Below are 17,523 nucleotides of genomic sequence, written 5' to 3' on the forward strand. Positions count from 1 at the left end.
AGAGTAAAGGGGGAAAAAAAGTCCCAGAAGACAGAGTCTATGGATGGAGAGTTTGAGGACAGGGGTTACGAAAAAAGAAAAAATGAGGACAAAAAATCTGAGGACAAAGAGTCTCAAGACATAAAGTTTGAGGACAAAAAGTCTGAAAGCAGAGAGAATTAAGACAGAGAGTTTGAGGACAAAAAGTCTTAGGACAGACAGTGTGAGGACAGAAAGTCTAAGGACAAAAGGTCTAAGGACAGAAGATCTAAAGACAGACAAAGATAGTTCTAAGGACAAACAGTCTAAGGACAGAGAGTCTAAAGACAAAAAGTCTGAGGAAAGAGAGTTTGAGGATGGAGAGTCTGAGGACAAAATTTCTGCAGACAAAAAAATCTGAGGGCAGAGTCTGAAGACAGAGAGTAAAAGGGGGGAAAAAAGTCTCAGAAGACAGAGTCTATGGACGAAGAGTTAAAGAACAAGAAGAATAAGGACTGAGAAATGAGGACAAAAGTCTGGGGACAGAGGGTCTACAGACAGAGATCAAGGACATAAAGCCCAAGAAGATAGAGTCTGAGGGGAAAAAATGAGGACAAAAAAAAATCTGAGGACAAAGAGTCTGAGGGCAGAGAGAATTAAGACAGAGAGTTTGAGGACAAAAAGTCTTAGGACAGACAGTGTGAGGACAGAAAGTCTAGGGACAAAAGGTCTAAGGGCAGAGAGTCTAAAGACAGAAAGTCTGAGGAAAGAAAGTTTTAAGGACGAATAGTCTGAGGACAGAGAGTTTGAGGACAAAGGGTCTGGGGACAGAAAGTGTGAGGACAAAGAGTCTCAAGACAGAGAGTTTTAGGACAAGAATTCTGAGGACAAAAAGTCTCAAGACATAAAGTCTGAGGACAAAAAGTCTGAGGACAAAAAGTCTGAGGCCAGAGAGAATTAAGACAGAGAGTTTGAGGACAAAAAGTCTTAAGACGGACAGTGTGAGGACAGAGAGTCTAAGGGCAAAAGGTCTAAAGACAAAAGTCTGAGGAAAGGACAAAAAATCTGTGGACAGAGTTTGAGGACAAAAAGTCTTAGGACAATTAGTCTGAGGACAAAGGGGGAGGACAAAGTAAAAACAGTGTTAGGACAAAACAGTGTTAGGACAGAGAGTCTCAAGACAGAGAGTCTGAGGAAACAGAGTCTGAGGACAAAAAATCTGTGGACAGAGAGTTTGAGGACAAAAAGTCTTAGGACAGTTGGTCTGAGGACAAAAGGTTTGGGTAAAGACAGTGTGAGGTCAGAGAATCTAAAGACAGAGAGTCTGAAGACAAAAAATTATAAGGACAGAGGGTCTGACGACAAAAAGTCTGAGGACAGAGAGTTCAAGGACAAAAATTATGAGGACAGAGAGTTTGAGGACACAGAGTCTAAGACATCTTCTCTCAGGACAAAAAGCCTGAGGACACAGTCTCAAGATATAAAGACGGAGGAAGGGGAGTCTCAAGACAGAGAGTCTTCAGTCATAAATTCTGATTACACAAGTCTGACGACAAAAAGTCTGAGGCCAAAAAGTCTTAGAACTGTGAGTCTAAGGACAAAAATTCAGATTTCACAAGTCTGATGTAAGAGAATCTGAGGACACATAGTCTAAGACATCTTCTCTGAGGACAAAAAAATCAGAGGACAGAGTGTTTGAGGACAAAAAGACAAAAAGATTGCATGAGGACATAGAGTCTGAGGACGAATCTTCCGAACCTTTTCTCTTCCTGAATTCTTTCACTTTTCTTTCCCATTCTTGGCGTTTTCTCCTTTCTCCTCTCTCCTTCTCTCTCTCTCTCCCCCCTTTTTCCTCCTCCTCCTCTCTTCCCCCTCCTTCCCCTCATTCTCTGTCTCACCCCTCTTCCTCCTCCTCTCCATCACCCCTCCCTCCCCTCCCTCTCACCCCTCCCTCCCTGTCTCCAGGCAGTAGGGGAGGAGTCAGCAGGGTGAGGATGCTGTCAGGTTGCCGTGGTTTCAGCTTCTTTTGTGGTGACTGTAGTTTGGGATGTGTGTGAGAGTGTGTGTGTGAGTGTGTGCATGCGTGTATGAGTGGCTGAAGGGTGTATGAGTGCGAGAAATGTGTGCATGCATGTCTGTGTGTGTAAGCCTGGTCTCTCACAACTTTAAGGAAAGGAAGGAGGAAGGATCGCGAGGAAGGAAAGGAGGAAGGAGGTGTACTGGGGTGGCTGTGGATTAACGTCGCGGCAGCCTGGAATCAGAGCAAGTCATCGTTTCCTCTGAGCCGCAGAGGACGACAGGAAGCTTCACCACTCCATCTTTGTTTGTGCAGGCTGAAGAAGGGAGAGGAGGAGGAGGGGATAGGGAGGAAAGGTAGGAAAAAAAGGAGGAAGGAGAAGGAGAGAGGGAAGAGGAGAAAGGGATACTGAGGGAGGAAAAGGCAGAAACAGAGGAGACATTGAAGGAGACATAGAGGAAGACACAAAAGGAGACATAGGGGGCAAGTAGGAGGAGACGTAGAAGCAGACACTGAAGGAGACATTGAAAAAGGAGACATAGGAGGCAGGTAGAAGGAGACCAAGAAGGAGACGCTAAAGGAAGAAATGGAAGGAGTCTAAGTCATTCACGGATCCTCAGGTAACTTTCTTGTCGCTCCTTCACTTCCACATGTGAACCAGGTGTTTCACATGTGTTTCACATGTTACAAGCTTTCATTATTTAACATCACGTGTGTAGTGTTCCACATTTACACCACGTGTTTCACATGTTCCCTGTGTTAGACATGTTTTACCAGATTACATGCTCTGACTATTTCACATCCTGCGTGTGGTTTCACATGTATACCACATTTTTCAAATTTATCATTGTTTCTTGTGGTTACATGTCTTTTTTATTTAGTGGTCATGTGACTGTCACAGAACATGTCCGTACCGTGTTCAGGGTTTCGCGGTGACCAGTTACCAGCCTCTGTGTTCTGCTCGTTTTTGATTGGACAGATTGGATCTTGTTCAGTGAATCCCTGAAGTTTGTCAGACTTACGTTCAAGCGCAGACACAAAGATGCTAAATTAGAAACTACTTTTTTTTTTTTTTTCTTTTACGTGATCTTAGTAAAACCCTGCCTCATCACACTCCTTCTCTTTTCATCTCCTCATCTGTGAGCAGGAAGCATTACATCATGCTCCTCTGAGAGATGCTGCTGTTGCTAGGTTACCTCCAGCTGACTCCCTGTTCCATTTTTAGACTGATGCTCTGTGAGGTGGGGGAGGGGAACAGTGGGGCGAAGGAAGGAGAGAGACGGTGAAAGGCAGAGGGTGGGTAACCCTGACCGGAGTGAGACAGGGACAGAGATGAGGGGGACCAGGAGGGGGGGACAACCCTGACCACAGAGACAGCTAGGGAGAGCAGGAGTGAAATAGAGAATTTAGGATTTCTATAAATGATGTCAAACCAATCACTCTGAACTTTGTTAAACTTGAACCGTCTGTTCCTTCCAGGTCTTTGAGGAGTCATGTCGTCCAAGGAGGAGTCGTCTTCTTTCAGGAGATTTTTTCAGTACGTAGAGGACAGCGGTCTTCGCACATACGACGGTCTGGTAATACAAAATGCTTCAGATATCGCCAGAGAGAGTGACCGCATCCGCAACCAGACCAACTGGACCTACCTGCAGGAAAAACACCAGAAGAAGAGACGACAGGAAGAAGCCATTAAAAGGTAAGAAGAGAGTGGGATGGTGGACACTTCTCACACTCAATGGTTGCCATATTGGTTACGTAGAGGAAGGTACGGGAACAGGTCAAATGATGGTACATGGGTTGAATTAATAGACACAGCCATAAAAAGTTAAAACACACAGAGAATGATCAGAGTTAGAGTGACTTTTCAAAACAAGTCTGAGCTGAAAACTTCCTTTTTACCTTCTGGGACACGCCTGCCACGCGTGTTCCCTGAAACATGCACCTAATGTGGGTCAGACCTCTGAGTGATGAGGGAGATAAAGACACAGATTCAGAGCAGGTGTAGCTGATGCAGCAGGTGATTTAGAAGGTGATACAGCAGGTGTAGAAGCAGGTGAAGCTACAGGTGGTTCAGCAGGATTAGCAGAACATCATGTAGCAGGTGAAGCAGCAGGTGTGGCAGCAGATAATGCTGCAGGTATAGCAGCGGGTGGTACAGAAGGTGAAGTAGTATGTGAATCAGCATCTGAGGCAAGAGTTGATGCCGTAGGTGGTTAAGCAGGTGATGCAGCAGGTGATGCAGCAGGTGATGCAGCAGGTGATGCAGCAGGTGATGTCGCGGGTAACGCAGCAGGTGTGGCAGTAGCTAAAAGGCAGATGATGCAGGAAGTGATGCAGCAGGTGATTCAGCAGGTAGAGCAGTGTGTGAAGCAGTATGTGTAGCAGGAGGAGATGCAGCAGGTAAAGCAGCAGACATGGCAGGTAAAGTAGCAGGTGATGCAGCAGATGATGTAGCAGAGAAGGCAGCAGTTGGTGCGGCAGGTGTAGCAGCAGAGAAAAAAAGTAGGTGTGGCAGCAGGTGAAGAAGCCTGTGATGATGCAGCAGGTAAAGCAGCAGTTGATGCAGCAGGTATAGCGGCAGGTAAAGCAGCTTGTGTGTCTGGTAGAGTAGCAGATGATGCAGCAGGTGATGTAGCAGGTGAAGCAGCGGAAAAAGCAGCAGTTGACGAAGCACGTGAAGCTGCAGGTGAAGCAGCAGGTAAAGCAGCAGTCAAGGCAGGAGGAGGAGCAGTAGGTACAGCAGTAGATAGTGCGGCAGGTGATTAAGGAGGTGAAGCAGCAGGTGTTGGAGTTGCAGGTGAAGCAGCAGGCGGTGAAGTTGGTAAAGCAGCAGGTGTGGCAGAAGTTCATGCAGAAAGTTGCACAGCGGGTGATAAAGCAGGTAAAGCAGTAAAATCAGCAGGTGATGCAGCAGATGATGCAGCAGATGATGCAGCAGATGATTTGGCAGGTGAAGGGATATGGTGAAGCAGCAGGTGTGACAGCAGGTAAAGCAGCAGATGATGCAGATGGTGAAGCAGCAGGTGAGGGAGAAGGAAGAACAGCAGGTGGGAAAGTTGGTAAAGCAGCAGTTGATGCAGCAGGTACCTCATTTTGTATAGCAGCAGGTCGTGAAGCAGGTGTAGTAGCAGGTAATGCAGCAGGTGGTGAAGTTGGTAAAGCAGCAGTTGATGCAGCAGGTGAAGCAGCAGGTTAAGCAGCAGTCGAGGCAGGAGGAGGAGCAGTTGGTACAGCAGTAGATAGTGCAGCAGGTGATTAAGCAGATAAAGCAGCAGGTGTTGAAGTCGCAGGTGAAGCAGCATGTGATGCAGCAGGTAAAAGGAGTAGGTGAAGCAGCAGGTGTGGCAGAAGTACATGCGCAAAGTTGCACAGCAGGTGATACAGCAGGTAAAGCAGTAAAAGCAGCAGGTGATGCAGCAGATGATGCACTGGATGATGTGGCAGGTGAAGGAACAGCGTAAAGCAGCAGGTGTAACAGCAGGTAAAGCAGCAGATGATGCAGATGGTGATGCAGCAGGCGAGGGAGAAGGAAGAGCAGCAGGTGGGAAAGATGATAAAGCAGCAGTTGATTCAGCAGGTGTGGCAGCAGGTAAAGCAGTAGTTAATGCAGCAGGTACCTCATTAACTAAACAGCAGGAAGTTAAGCAAGTGATTAAGCATGTGGAGCAGTAGGTGAAGCAGCAGGTGAAGCAGCATGTGATGCAGCAGGTAAAAGGAGCAGGTAAAGCAGCAGGTGTGGAAGAAGTTCATGCAGAAAGTTGCACAGCGGGTGATACAGCAGGTAAAGCAGTTGAAGCAGCAGGTGAAGGAACAGCGTCAAGCAGCAGGTGTGACAGCAGGTAAAGCAGCAGATGATGCAGCAGATGTGGCAGCAGGTACCTCATTTTGCATAGCAGCAGGTGGTGAAGCAGGTGTAGTAGCAGGTAATGCAGCAGGTTAAGCATCAGGCAATGCAGCAGGTTAAGCATCAGGTAATGTAGCAGGTGATGAGGCGGGTGAAGCAGCAGGTTTAGGTCCTTGGTCTCACCTTTGTCTTAGTTTCACCTGTGTCTCAGTCTTACCCTGGTCAGGGTGTCACATCACTTCACCTCACTTCCTGTCCAGTGGACCTCACTGTGAATTTCAGAAATAGATGTTTTTGGATTTTTAGTGGAAACACCTTTTTAGATTGACTCTACACAAAACTTTTGAATTGAATTGCACTGAATGCTAAATTAACCTGTAGGAATATCGTGATTTATGAAGAGCTTTGTGACTGATGAAGGATAATGTCTCTAATGTTTAACTGGGAAACCTTTCAGGATTGGTGAGGATGTTGCCATGGCAGCGGAGGGAGCGTACACTGGGAAACATTTCAGGATGGGTTTCATGACGATGCCAGCACCGCAGGACCGACTGCCCGCTCCCAGTCAGGGCTTCTCGGTCCGATCCCAGTCCCTTCACTCAGTCGGGGGAGGAGAGGAAGACTCACACCTAAACCCCAAACTACCCCCACCCAAACCCAAGAGAGACCCCAACACCAAACTGAGCAACAGCTCTGAGACCATGAATGGGTCTGGACCAGGAAGCAAGAGGGACCTGCAAGAGACCAAAGAGATCCTGGAGCAGGCTGAAGGTAAGAAGGCGGGGCAAGGCCAAAGCAAGCTAGTAAGGAAAACTTCTTTAGTAAAACCAGATCTGCGTTGGTAAAATCTTGGTAGTAAGTGTCAGTGTGTTGTGAATGTAGCTTCATGCTCTTCAGGTCTTAGCATTGTGTTTGTCTGTCTGCAGCACGGTGCCACCTCTACACCGAAGACCTGAAAAAGATGCCTCCACCTAAACCCAAGCGCAACCCCAACACCCAGCTCAGCACATCCTTCGATGAGTCTTACATACGCAACCACGCACACAAGAAGTCGTCTATACGTTGGGACAACTCTTTGCCCCAGGATCAGAGTCCTGCATCCAGAGACATGGACGACGAGGAACCGGTCTACATCGAGATGGTGGGAAACATCCTGAAGGAGATGAAAGGCCAGGAAGCGTTTGAGGACGAGCAGAGTGAGTCTGTGTATGAGGAGATGAAATACCCGATGGAGGACTTTCTGCAGGACTCGCACTCCATCATCATCGATCCTGAGGCTTGGTCTTCTCGGGGCTCCACGTTTGACATCCCTCCACCTTTCCCCAACCTCCTGACCCACCGCCCGCCGCTGCTCGTCTTCCCCCCAGCACCAGCTCAGTGTTCCCCGAACTCTGATGAGTCTCCTCTGACCCCACTCGATGTCACGCGGCTGCCTATGATGGACAGCGTCCCGTTTAACAAGTCAGGTGGTGTCGAACAACCGCAGAGTTCAGGCCACCACCGCAAGGACCGAGACCGGGATCGGGACAAAGAACATGACTGGGACCAAAATCGAGACCACACCATCACAACGTCTGGTCGCTCATCAGCTCCGCCTCTTCCCTCCAATTATTACAAGTCTACAAGCTCCGCCCACGGCGGTCACGGTTACCCTCGCAGCCAATCAGCCTGCCCATCTCCAGTCAGCATGGGCCGCTCACTGACTCCCCTGAACCTGAAGAGACCACCACCGTACGACGTTCTGATGGCAGGAGGAAGTATGCCCCGCTCCTCCTCCTCCTCCTCCTCCTCCTCCCATAGAGCAGGGGAGGCGAGTGCCAAGCTCAGTAACTCCTCCTCCACTCACGGTTCCATGCAGAATGTGTCGCTGAGGTCGCAGACGCCAACAAGCCCGATGGATGATCTCAATATCCTGTTCGCTTCTGGGAGGCAGGTGATGAAGAAGGCCGGCAAGAAGAGCAGAGACAGCGCAGGTGAGATCCACAGTAAACTAGCAGGTTAGTGAATCATCAGTTTAATTAAAGCAATATATCGTTTTTATCTCTGTGGGATCAATCCATCATCCATAATCCACTAACTTTATTTATACCACCTAAAATCACAACAAAGTTATCTCGAGATACTGAATCTGCTGACCGTCTTTCAACAAAACGAGCATCTCTTGCTCCACTCCTGCTCTTAGTATCCACCAATACACCTGATGATCGGACCAACTCTACTTCGGAGGAGATCTCCCAAAAGCTGCTTCTGAACCAGACAGTTGTAGCGCCACCTAACAGGCCCGGTTACTACTAAAACCATTGTCAGTCCCTCAGTGTTACGGTATTAACGCTGATGAAACCTTAACCCAATTATATTGAGCTCCACTAAAGCAATAATCTGACTTTTTTATTTTAGTCTGAGGTATTATATTCTCAAACTGTTGAACTATTAGCTCACACAGTCTCTCACAGAGTAGTGACAGACTTATTCTTTAAGTAGTGTGCCTTTTACTCCATGTCATGTGACAAACCTGTAGCCTGGTATTTGGGAAACCGCATATATTTTTACCCGTTTTCTGAAAACTCCGGCCAAAGTGAAGATTTTTGAAAAACTCATGGTTTTGTGTAGAGGCCTGTAAACAGTTTTTGGTTCAGGTACATCACAGCTGAATGATAGGAGCTCATTCTGATTGGTTGGAACAGGTTTTACGTCCTGAAAATACTGAGATGTAGGCAGATTTGCCTGCTGTGTGGGGACTGAAGTATTTTTAAAACCAAATGGGCAGAGATAGTTGTTTTTGAAAATGCCCAGCTACATGTCTACAAAGCTTTAAGGCTGTGTTATACTTTCTGCAAGAACATGATGTGCACAAAGGAGATGCACAAGATCCTGGTGAGATAACACATGAGGCTTTTTTTGCTTTTTAATCATAGATTGTATATAGAGTGGACAGCGTGGCTGGTTTTGAAGCCAAAATTCCTCCGTCACAGGCGCAGCCATTGGCAGCAGTTATGCAGCCAGAGTCCGGCAGTAAAGACTGTGAGGTATTCTGGGAGAATCTGAGTGGAGCTGGGTGAGAAAAATAATATATATTTTTTCTTTCGAGGGTCTAATCACTTCTTGACTCTACCTCCCAACATGTTTTTCAATCCCCGAAAAAATTACACGAGAACGTCAGCTGTCAATTATTATAAAATGTTACGTAAAACCTCGTTTCTAACCTCTTGTAGTTAATGAAAAATAAACTTTTCAGAAAAAAGAGGACTTGAATACAAGACAGCCAAATGATATCTTCAAATCACCACAACACTCAGACGTGAGAAACATTTGTGCGAGGTGTATTAATTTGTTAAAGTTTGACCACAGCCCATCTGGAATGACTGGGGAGATTAATTTTTTGACCTATACTGCAGCCAGCCACCAGGGGGAGCAGTTTTTGTGGAGACCTCACTTCGAGCTGAGCAAGCAGACGTCCATTTTTTTACAGTCTATCCTTTTAACACCCACGACAACACCAGGGGGCGGTGTATCACAAACGTACGTCTACTAGAGTACTAAATGAGAGTTGAAGAAGTTTGCTTTCGTTTACAATATGACATATCTGTCACAGCTGTTTTATCAGGTGTTTTTAACCGATTCCTTTTCTTGGTGAAGAAGAGGCTGCAATTTTATGCTTGAATTAGTTACCACTCGTTTATCACAGTGATCTCTGTTTGGAGAGTCATACAGATTCCTGTAATTCTGCACTTCAACCACTAGGAGATCCTGTTCTTCCGCCATCTTGTTCATGCATCTCTGTCGGGCAGGTTAGAAATTTTCAAGTGTGGATCGTTTCCATGTGAAAAACACTACGCTAAAGGGCATCGGTGCAAAAAATGAAGTCCTTTATGGGTCAAGCATAAATCAGCCTTAAGTCTTGGAAACTCCTCTTGCTGCTTTTTAGAAAATTACAACTTTTGACCTTTTAATGTTTCTGTACCAACTGTTTGAATCATGCTGCTCACATCAGAGTTAACCCTGTAAAGTCTTAACAATCAAAAAATTGCCACAAGTTCTAACTTCATGGAACCAAGATGTTTATTAATCTTTTTTAAAAAATCCACAAAAAATTATTTTGTTCAATGAAATAGTGTTGGTAACACATTTGACACATTGGGAGGTTCTGGCAACTTTTTACTGAAGATTTTAGTCATTATGATTTCTTTCAATGCAGAAAATATTTCATGAGGTAGAGGATTTTGAAACGTGTGTATCAAATATGATATGATTGGCATTGTAGGGTTAAAATTAGCAAATATTTGCAACAAGCAGTTTCAACATCTGATATATTTATGCTTTAAACTTTTGTTTTTAGTTGTTTTTTTTTTCCATATTTTTGTGTCTTTTTTTTGTTTTGGGAGTCTCTGAGTTTCTTTTCTTCCATTTTTTTTTATTCTCACACCTTTTCCTCTGTCGTTCTGTCCATTTTTTGTCTCTTTTCTCATTTTGTCGTTTTTTGTTGCTGTGACAGTTCGTTCTCAGGTTGATACCTTTTTTAGGGACAGGAGAAGCAGACCGAATTTTGTGATGAATGACTCATAAAATACTGCGGCGCTGTTAAAGAGGATTACCATCACTATTGTGTCTCCATGGAAACATTGTTGCCATGGAAACTACTTTCAGTCAGACTTTTTTTTTTTTTTTTTTGAACAGCAGATGTTTGATTTTTTTTAAAGAACTGACCCAACAACCCTGATCATGTAATCCTGACGTGTCATGTGATCTAACCCTGATGCTTCGTGGCTCCGCAGGAGATTCCAGATCTCTGCCCAGACAAGGCAGCAAAGACCGAGACAGCCAGTCCAGTCCAGTGTCCAGCAGGATGGGGAGGTCCTCTGTCAGCCCCACCATGATGCTGTCAGGAGGAGGAGGAGCAGGAGGAGGTGAGTCGGTCTCCTTCCTCAGGTCGAGACGCGGTTACAGGAGCTCATCTTCATCATCGACTTTTCTTTCCTGCAGAATCAAAGCCGGCGTGTAAACTGGGACGCTCTGCCTCCACCTCAGGTGTGCCTTCGCCAGGTGGGACACCACAACGTCACCTTCATGAGCTCCATCACCCCGCACTAAGCCAGGTACCACACCTGTGAAACAACCGCCAGAACGCCGACCTGTCTGTCTACCTGTCTGTCTGTCTGTTTACATGATGAAGCTGTGTTTCCTGTTTCTGAGCAAAAATGTAAAATTTGAAGCTGATGTTCAAATGATCTGTAGATTTAAAAGTGAATTAACTGTAAAATACTAATCCTCAGTCATCGTTGAATAATCATTTCTCAAACCAAACTAACCTCAACTAACCTTAATTAGCCTTAACTAACCTGAACTAACACGAATCAAACATTACAGTAGATTTATACACCTAAAGCCCACACATCGTTAATCAAGCTCCGCCTCTTAATAATTAACTCCATCACCAACTTCGTCTCTTGAAGGGAAATAAATTCTGTCTTCCTGAGAATTTCGTGGATGTCTTTGTTCCTTTTTTTCTCTGACAGAAACTTTGATCTGCAGATTTCAGAGCTGTGATCAGAAAGCGTCAGACATTAGGGGTGAAGGTGTTGATAACGAAATCAAACCTGAGTCACAGAGAGAACAATGAGTCGAAGTGAGATTAAAAACCTCGGTCTGGATAAACTCTTATTTCTGACTTCAACAAAAAAAAGACAAATTTCTAACAAAACAATAATTAATGAAGAAATATCAGAAATTTAAAAATGTCAACAGATATCCTCATCATGTCTGTCTGCCTGTCGGTCTTTCAGTATGTGTCTCTCTCACGGCAGTTTTCCAAACCTGATCCAGTCTACTTGGCAAACCGTTTCCCACAATGCACTGACACTGTATGTCAAAGAGGGTGGCAGGTTTTGGTGAATTACCGCCATCTACTGGAGTCGGCACTACAAGTACAATACAACAACACTAAAGCCCAGTTTCCACCAAGCAGTTCAGTTCAGTTCATCTTGGCACGGCACACATTTTACGAAGTTTTCACTGACTGATTTGGGGACAAATCCCCAAATAACCGAGACGAGCCGTTCCACTCTTTGGGACCTTACCGTAAGGGTGCCAGACCAAACCAATCTGATCTCGGAAGGTGGCGCTACACCGCTGCAGACCATTGATTGGTCAAAGAATCGCCACTTATAGTGCGACAGCGGCTGCATTTCTCCTGGTGGCACACAGACTTCTCTAAAATGAAGCTTGATTGCACTTTGTAACAATTACAAAAGCTGTGTTTTCACCAAGCAGTCAAGTTCAGTTCAGTACGGTTTGGCACGGTTTGGTACAGTTAAGCCACAGTAAACAAAGAGCAACGATGGAAGACATGCAGCATTTCGTCCTCTCTGTGATTGGCATGTAGCTCTTTGATACAATGAACAATCAAGCTTTGTTTCAGAGAAGACTGTGTGCCACCAGGAGAAATACAGCTGCTGTCGGGGTAAGTGACGATTCTTTCCACCAATCAACGGTCTGCAGTGTTGTAGCTCCTCCTTTCGAGAGCGGATCTGTTCAGTCTGGCACCCAAACGAAAGGGTCCCAAAAAGTGGGACGGCTCGTCTCGGTTATTTGAGGATCTGTCCCAGGATAAGTCAGTGGAAACACCACAAAATGTGTGCCGTACTGAGACGAACCGAACCGGTCTGCTTGGCTTAACACTGTTTGTCTAGGAGAGTGGCAGGTTTTGATGAATTGTCGCCATGGAATGAGTCGGCATTACAACTACAATACAACAACACTAAAGCCCCATTTCCATCAAGCGGTTCAGTTCGGTTCGTTTCAACACCGCACGCATTTACGGCATTTCCACTGACTAGGACAGATCCCCAAATAACCAAGGCAAACCGTCCCCCTTTTGCAACCTTCCGTAGGGGTGCAAGACTAAACCGATCCGATCTCAGAAGGTGGAGCTACAACACTGCAAACCATTGATTGGTTGGTAGAATCTCCACCTATGGTGCAATTTTTCTTCTTCGTTGGATTTATTAGCGGGGTTCACTGTATTGAGCTGCTATGGCGTCACACTGTTATGTTACTGATGCTGCTGTCAGCATCCAGCTTACACACCACCCACCACAAGGGGGCATGGTTGGCTGTTGCAATGCAAACAGGACCAGGCTTAACCAAACCAACCCGTACCAAACTGTACTGATCTGAGCCGTACTTCTTGGTGAAAACAGGGCTTAACGTCGCGTTCTGTGGAGTAGAAGTAAAGTGATGCAAAAGAAACAAGTAAATCTGGTCAGTTCCAGTTATTAAAGAGGTGTTTTAAACCATACGTAGATTATATGGAAGTGGTTTTTCCTTCAGCTGTAAAAGTAAAAATCCCTTCCAGATTTCTTTACAGTAGACGGTGTAACTTGTGGTTTCAGACTAAAAATCAAATTTGATGATTCGACAGTGATATGATTAATGAAATAACTAAAATGCCAAGATCTACCCAGAGTTTGTGTTGTACATTTATAATAAAGACCAAATAAAATCCATCAGCTGTAGCTCAATTTTCAGAAACTGAAAACCAGAGTAGGATACTAGAAAACAGACCCAACAGAACAGTCAGACTACATGCTACATGCAAAAGCAGTAGGCAGTATGTAGAATCTACTAAATACTGCATTCACATGGAGTATGATGTAGGCGGTTTGGGAAACAGCCTCTGTCTCTCTGTCTGTCTGCCTGTCTGTCCGTCAGTCTCTGGTGTGATCTTGGACGTTGGACGCTCTGTTCTGAATTTACCTGGCGCCGCGTGTGTTTCAGATGCTGTGGCTCTCTGGAGACTCCACCATGATGGAGATGATCGAGAAGAAACGAGTTTTGTGTCGAGAGATCAAAGCTCGTCAGCGTCCTGAGAAGAATCTGTGCAAACAGGACAGCATGCCCATCCTACCCAGCTGGAGGAGGAAGCAGCCGCCGCCATACTCGGCCCCGCCCACCTCCACAGCTGCTCACACCAGCAAGGTGTTCTGGGACACTGCCATCTGAAGCACACTTTGACACAACACCACCATGACGGTGATGACGAGCAGACATCAGGCCACGCCCACCACAGCACTGTGTTCATCTGATGATCGCTTTTCTTTGTGTTTGGTTTTCTCTCATGGTCAGGGCGACAGTTTGTGATGTCACTGCGGTCATCGAGGCCGAGTCTTTGTCTAACCAAAGTGTTCACACCTGGTTTAACCTTACACCTGATGATCAGATCACACAAAGTTTTAGTTAGCTGTCAGTTGTGAAACAATCAGCCATAACACGGTGACACCTGACAGGTGGCGCTACTGTCATTGGTTGTCTCGTTCGTCTGTTGGTAATCAAGATGTGTCTGGCGGCAGGTTGGCGTGTTCTTCAAGTTAATGCTGAACAGAAAAAAATGAGGATGACAGCGTCTTCAACAAGAACCAAACGTAGACATAAGACAGGAATCATCAGAGCATTGAAACTGAAGCTCTATGAGGTTTCCCGGCCTGAAGGGGGCAGCGTTTATCTGAAGAGGCCCAAAGATGGAGAACCAAAGACAGGAAGTGAGGGCCACATGAGCTTCAGAGGTGGAGCAGTTCAAGGTCCTGACCATAGACTGTAAAAAAAATGGACGTCATAAGAACTGCTCCCCCTGGTGGCTGGCTGCAGTATAGGTCAAAAAATCAATCTCCCCAGTCATTCCAGATGAGCTGTGGTCAAACTTTATAAAATTAATACACCTCGTAGAAATGTTTCTCACATCTGATTGTTGTGGTGATTTGAAGATATCATTTGGCTGCCATGTTTTCAGGTCCTCTTTTTTCTGAAAAGTTTCATTTTCATTAGTTATTAGAGGTTAAAAACAAGGTTTTACGATGATCAACAGCTGGGGATAGTAAAATATGTCGGGAGGTAGAGTCAAGAAGTGATTAGACTCGAGAAAAAAAAAAAAAATTTCTTTGGTCACCCAGCTCGACTCAGATTCTCCCAGAATCCCTCACAGTCTCTACTGCACAGACTCTGACTGCCAATGGCGGCACCTGTGACGGGGAATTTTGGCTTCAAAATCGTACAATGGGAAATGGCGGAGCCACGCTGTCCACTCTATATACAGTCAATGGTCTTGACCTGGTCTTCAGGTTCACCAGAGGGTCACAAAACACCTCTAGACAAGGGCAGACTGGGGATTTCCCGGTGGGCCGATGGGCCGGTGGGCCGTGGCCGCAACATGAGTTAGAGGGGGTGAGGCTTTGGGCTGTTTTTTGTGGCAGAGTCGCCTGTCAATCACGCTGCTCAAACGGGGGACAGTGCTAGACAGCGTTGTTGGAAGGGCGGGCTGGCCATCGGGAAATTCGGGACTTTTCCTGAACAGACAGTCTTTTCCAGACCCTAACCTGCTGGTGGTGCTGCCGGCCTGTTGACGGCTGATGCTGTTGTGGGCCGGGCCGAGTCAAAGTCCCAGTCTGTTTTTTAGTCCCAGTCCATCACTGCCTCTAGAGGTCTACAGAAGATCTGGTCTCAGAGAGAGATTGCTTTTGATCTATCAGTAAGTTGTGATCCAGTACTGAGAAGGGTTTCAGGGAGGACCCCAGTCTGCACACAGGTCACATGATGTGTGGTGGGTCTACATCACAGGTTCTGATCTTGTGTTTTCTTCTTAAATGTCACTGATGTGGATCAGGAAAGTCTGCTCTCTAACTGGACCGTAGATCAGGCGAACACGTGAGCTGTTGCGATCAGCCAGGGCACTTGATTAAACCAGGTGTGAACAAACTCAGAGTGACAAGATGACATTAATCTCTGTTAGCACTGTTAGCTGTTAGCATCACACACCTATGATGATGAATGAAATGAAGTGAGTGGATGAAAGAGGAGGCGTTCACAACGTTGATGATTTCCTCTTCTGCTTCTCTTTCAGTCCAAAAACTGACATTCATGTTTGTTTCGCCAAACACTGAAAGAACATGTTCAAACTCACACAAAAACAAAAACACATGATGAGAATCACAGCAAATGATCTTAAAACACATCAGTAAATATGAATATATGTCATATACACTCCACTTCAGCACCACATCCTTCTTAAAGTCTTGTTTTTGGGAGTTTATTATCTTATTTTGAAAGGACAGCTGAGGAGAGACAGGAAACGTAGGGGGTAGAGATGGGAAGACGTGCAGCAACCGGATATCTCTGTGACGAGGGGCCCTAGCCTCTGCACATGGGGCGACCCAAAAAAACATCCTTTACTTTAAATATAATATATTCTATCTGCCATCAAAGATATATTTCTGCAAACTAATCAAAACATCTTTAATTCATCCTGAGAATAAAAGAGTTTTGTATGAATTAAATCAGAGGAGCTGCAGATATTTCAGATATTTTTTTAATAATAAAAGAAACATACCTTTATATATTCAGTCTGCATGTGTTCAAAGGGCCTGCTGGGAGGTCTCAGACCAGGTGTTGAGACACTAAGAATGATCTGAGAAAATGTAGAGAGTGATTTAATTTAATTTGATTACACACACACACAAACACACACACACTCACGGACACACTCATAAACTCATGAGCAGGTCTTTTAACGTCATCCAATCAGAATGCATGGAGGGTGGAAGCACAGGTGTAGCAGAGCTTTCTGTCTTTCTACTCGTTATTTTTCTATGTGATGCTGAAAATGATGAACTTTTTGTTTTTGGAAGTCATGAAAGAGAACGCTGTAAAGAAATAAAGAAACTTTAAGAAGTCGTCTCAATGTCAACGAAAGAAGGTGAAATCTTTTTAGAGTTGACAGTATGGACAAACACAGTGCACTTTGATTTCTTGGCTCAGGAGAAATCAGAAATTAATTGAGAATGGTGTACCCCAAGGTAGTGTTATCGGTCTGGTTCTGTTTAATATATTAATATAATGAAAGATGACATTTTTCTGAAAACTGGTAGAGACATTGGATCATTCCTTTATTTAGACGATGGGGCCTTCTGGAATAGAGTAAACTAACTAAATTAATGGACAAGTAGGATTTGGAGATCAGAATTCAGTCTGTGTTCACAACAGAGTTAGTGGCTAACATTGTTGCATTGCATTAGATTGAAGAGGTGAAACCAGAGCAAGTAGTCATCTGCTCAGACTCAGCAGAAGTACTTGTGATATTGTTGACTTCAAAGAAGTAAATTAAATATTCATTTTGTTGGCTGCCAGCACATTGTGGGGATGACGGAAATGAAAAAGCAGATGAAAATGTGAAACAAGCATTGAAAAAAAATTATTACGATATTGTGCAAGTCCCTTTGGACAAAATGAAGCAAAACCGTTGATTAAACATGTGATAGAGAACATATGTCAAATGAGGTGGGATGAATACATTGAAAGAAGTATTATAAGTACTATTAAAGTTTTCAGAAATAAGTAAAAAGAAAAGAACACAAAGGAAATTGCAGACGATAGATTAGGACACACATGGACAAAAAAAAGGTAGAAAGAAGGAAACAGAAAGATTAAAAAAAAAAAAAAAAAAAAAAACAGGATTATAGCCTGGAACAACTTTGAGGTCTGAATGGGATTTTAGGCGGGAAAAATCAAATGACAGAGCACTTTAAGGCTCCTTTACTCTTTTTAAAAAACACAGGTCCTGTTTAAAGAAAATAAATGTCACAGTACTTCATAAATATTTACTGGGAGTCTTTAGGATGTGACCGTGAGTACATGTTACCCTGTAGTTACATCCTAATGA

The 17,523-nt window shown here is 44.8% G+C and overlaps 1 protein-coding gene across 2 annotated transcripts; it reads left to right on the plus strand.

The window, feature by feature from the left end:
* Positions 1-1,948: 1,948 nt before the first annotated feature.
* nyap2a (neuronal tyrosine-phosphorylated phosphoinositide-3-kinase adaptor 2a) lies at positions 1,949-16,563 on the plus strand. 2 transcript variants are annotated; one of them, XM_074679999.1, is made up of 7 exons: positions 1,949-2,595; positions 3,455-3,671; positions 6,277-6,590; positions 6,746-7,816; positions 10,592-10,723; positions 10,800-10,912; positions 13,593-16,563. In XM_074679999.1, the coding sequence occupies exons 2-7, from the start codon at positions 3,469-3,471 to the stop codon at positions 13,815-13,817; spliced, it is 2,058 nt and encodes a 685-aa protein (XP_074536100.1). In that variant the 5' UTR covers positions 1,949-2,595; positions 3,455-3,468; the 3' UTR covers positions 13,818-16,563. The 2 variants fall into 2 exon arrangements, with proteins under 2 accessions (XP_074536100.1, XP_074536101.1); XM_074680000.1 differs by having other exon boundaries at positions 1,953-2,595; positions 6,746-7,792; positions 13,593-16,562.
* Positions 16,564-17,523: the final 960 nt, after the last annotated feature.

Source organism: Halichoeres trimaculatus, unplaced genomic scaffold (genome assembly GCF_033239565.1).
Source record: "Halichoeres trimaculatus isolate MK-OKI-2021-1 unplaced genomic scaffold, fHalTri1.1 fHalTri1_scaffold_9, whole genome shotgun sequence".
Lineage (NCBI taxonomy): Eukaryota > Metazoa > Chordata > Actinopteri > Labriformes > Labridae > Halichoeres > Halichoeres trimaculatus.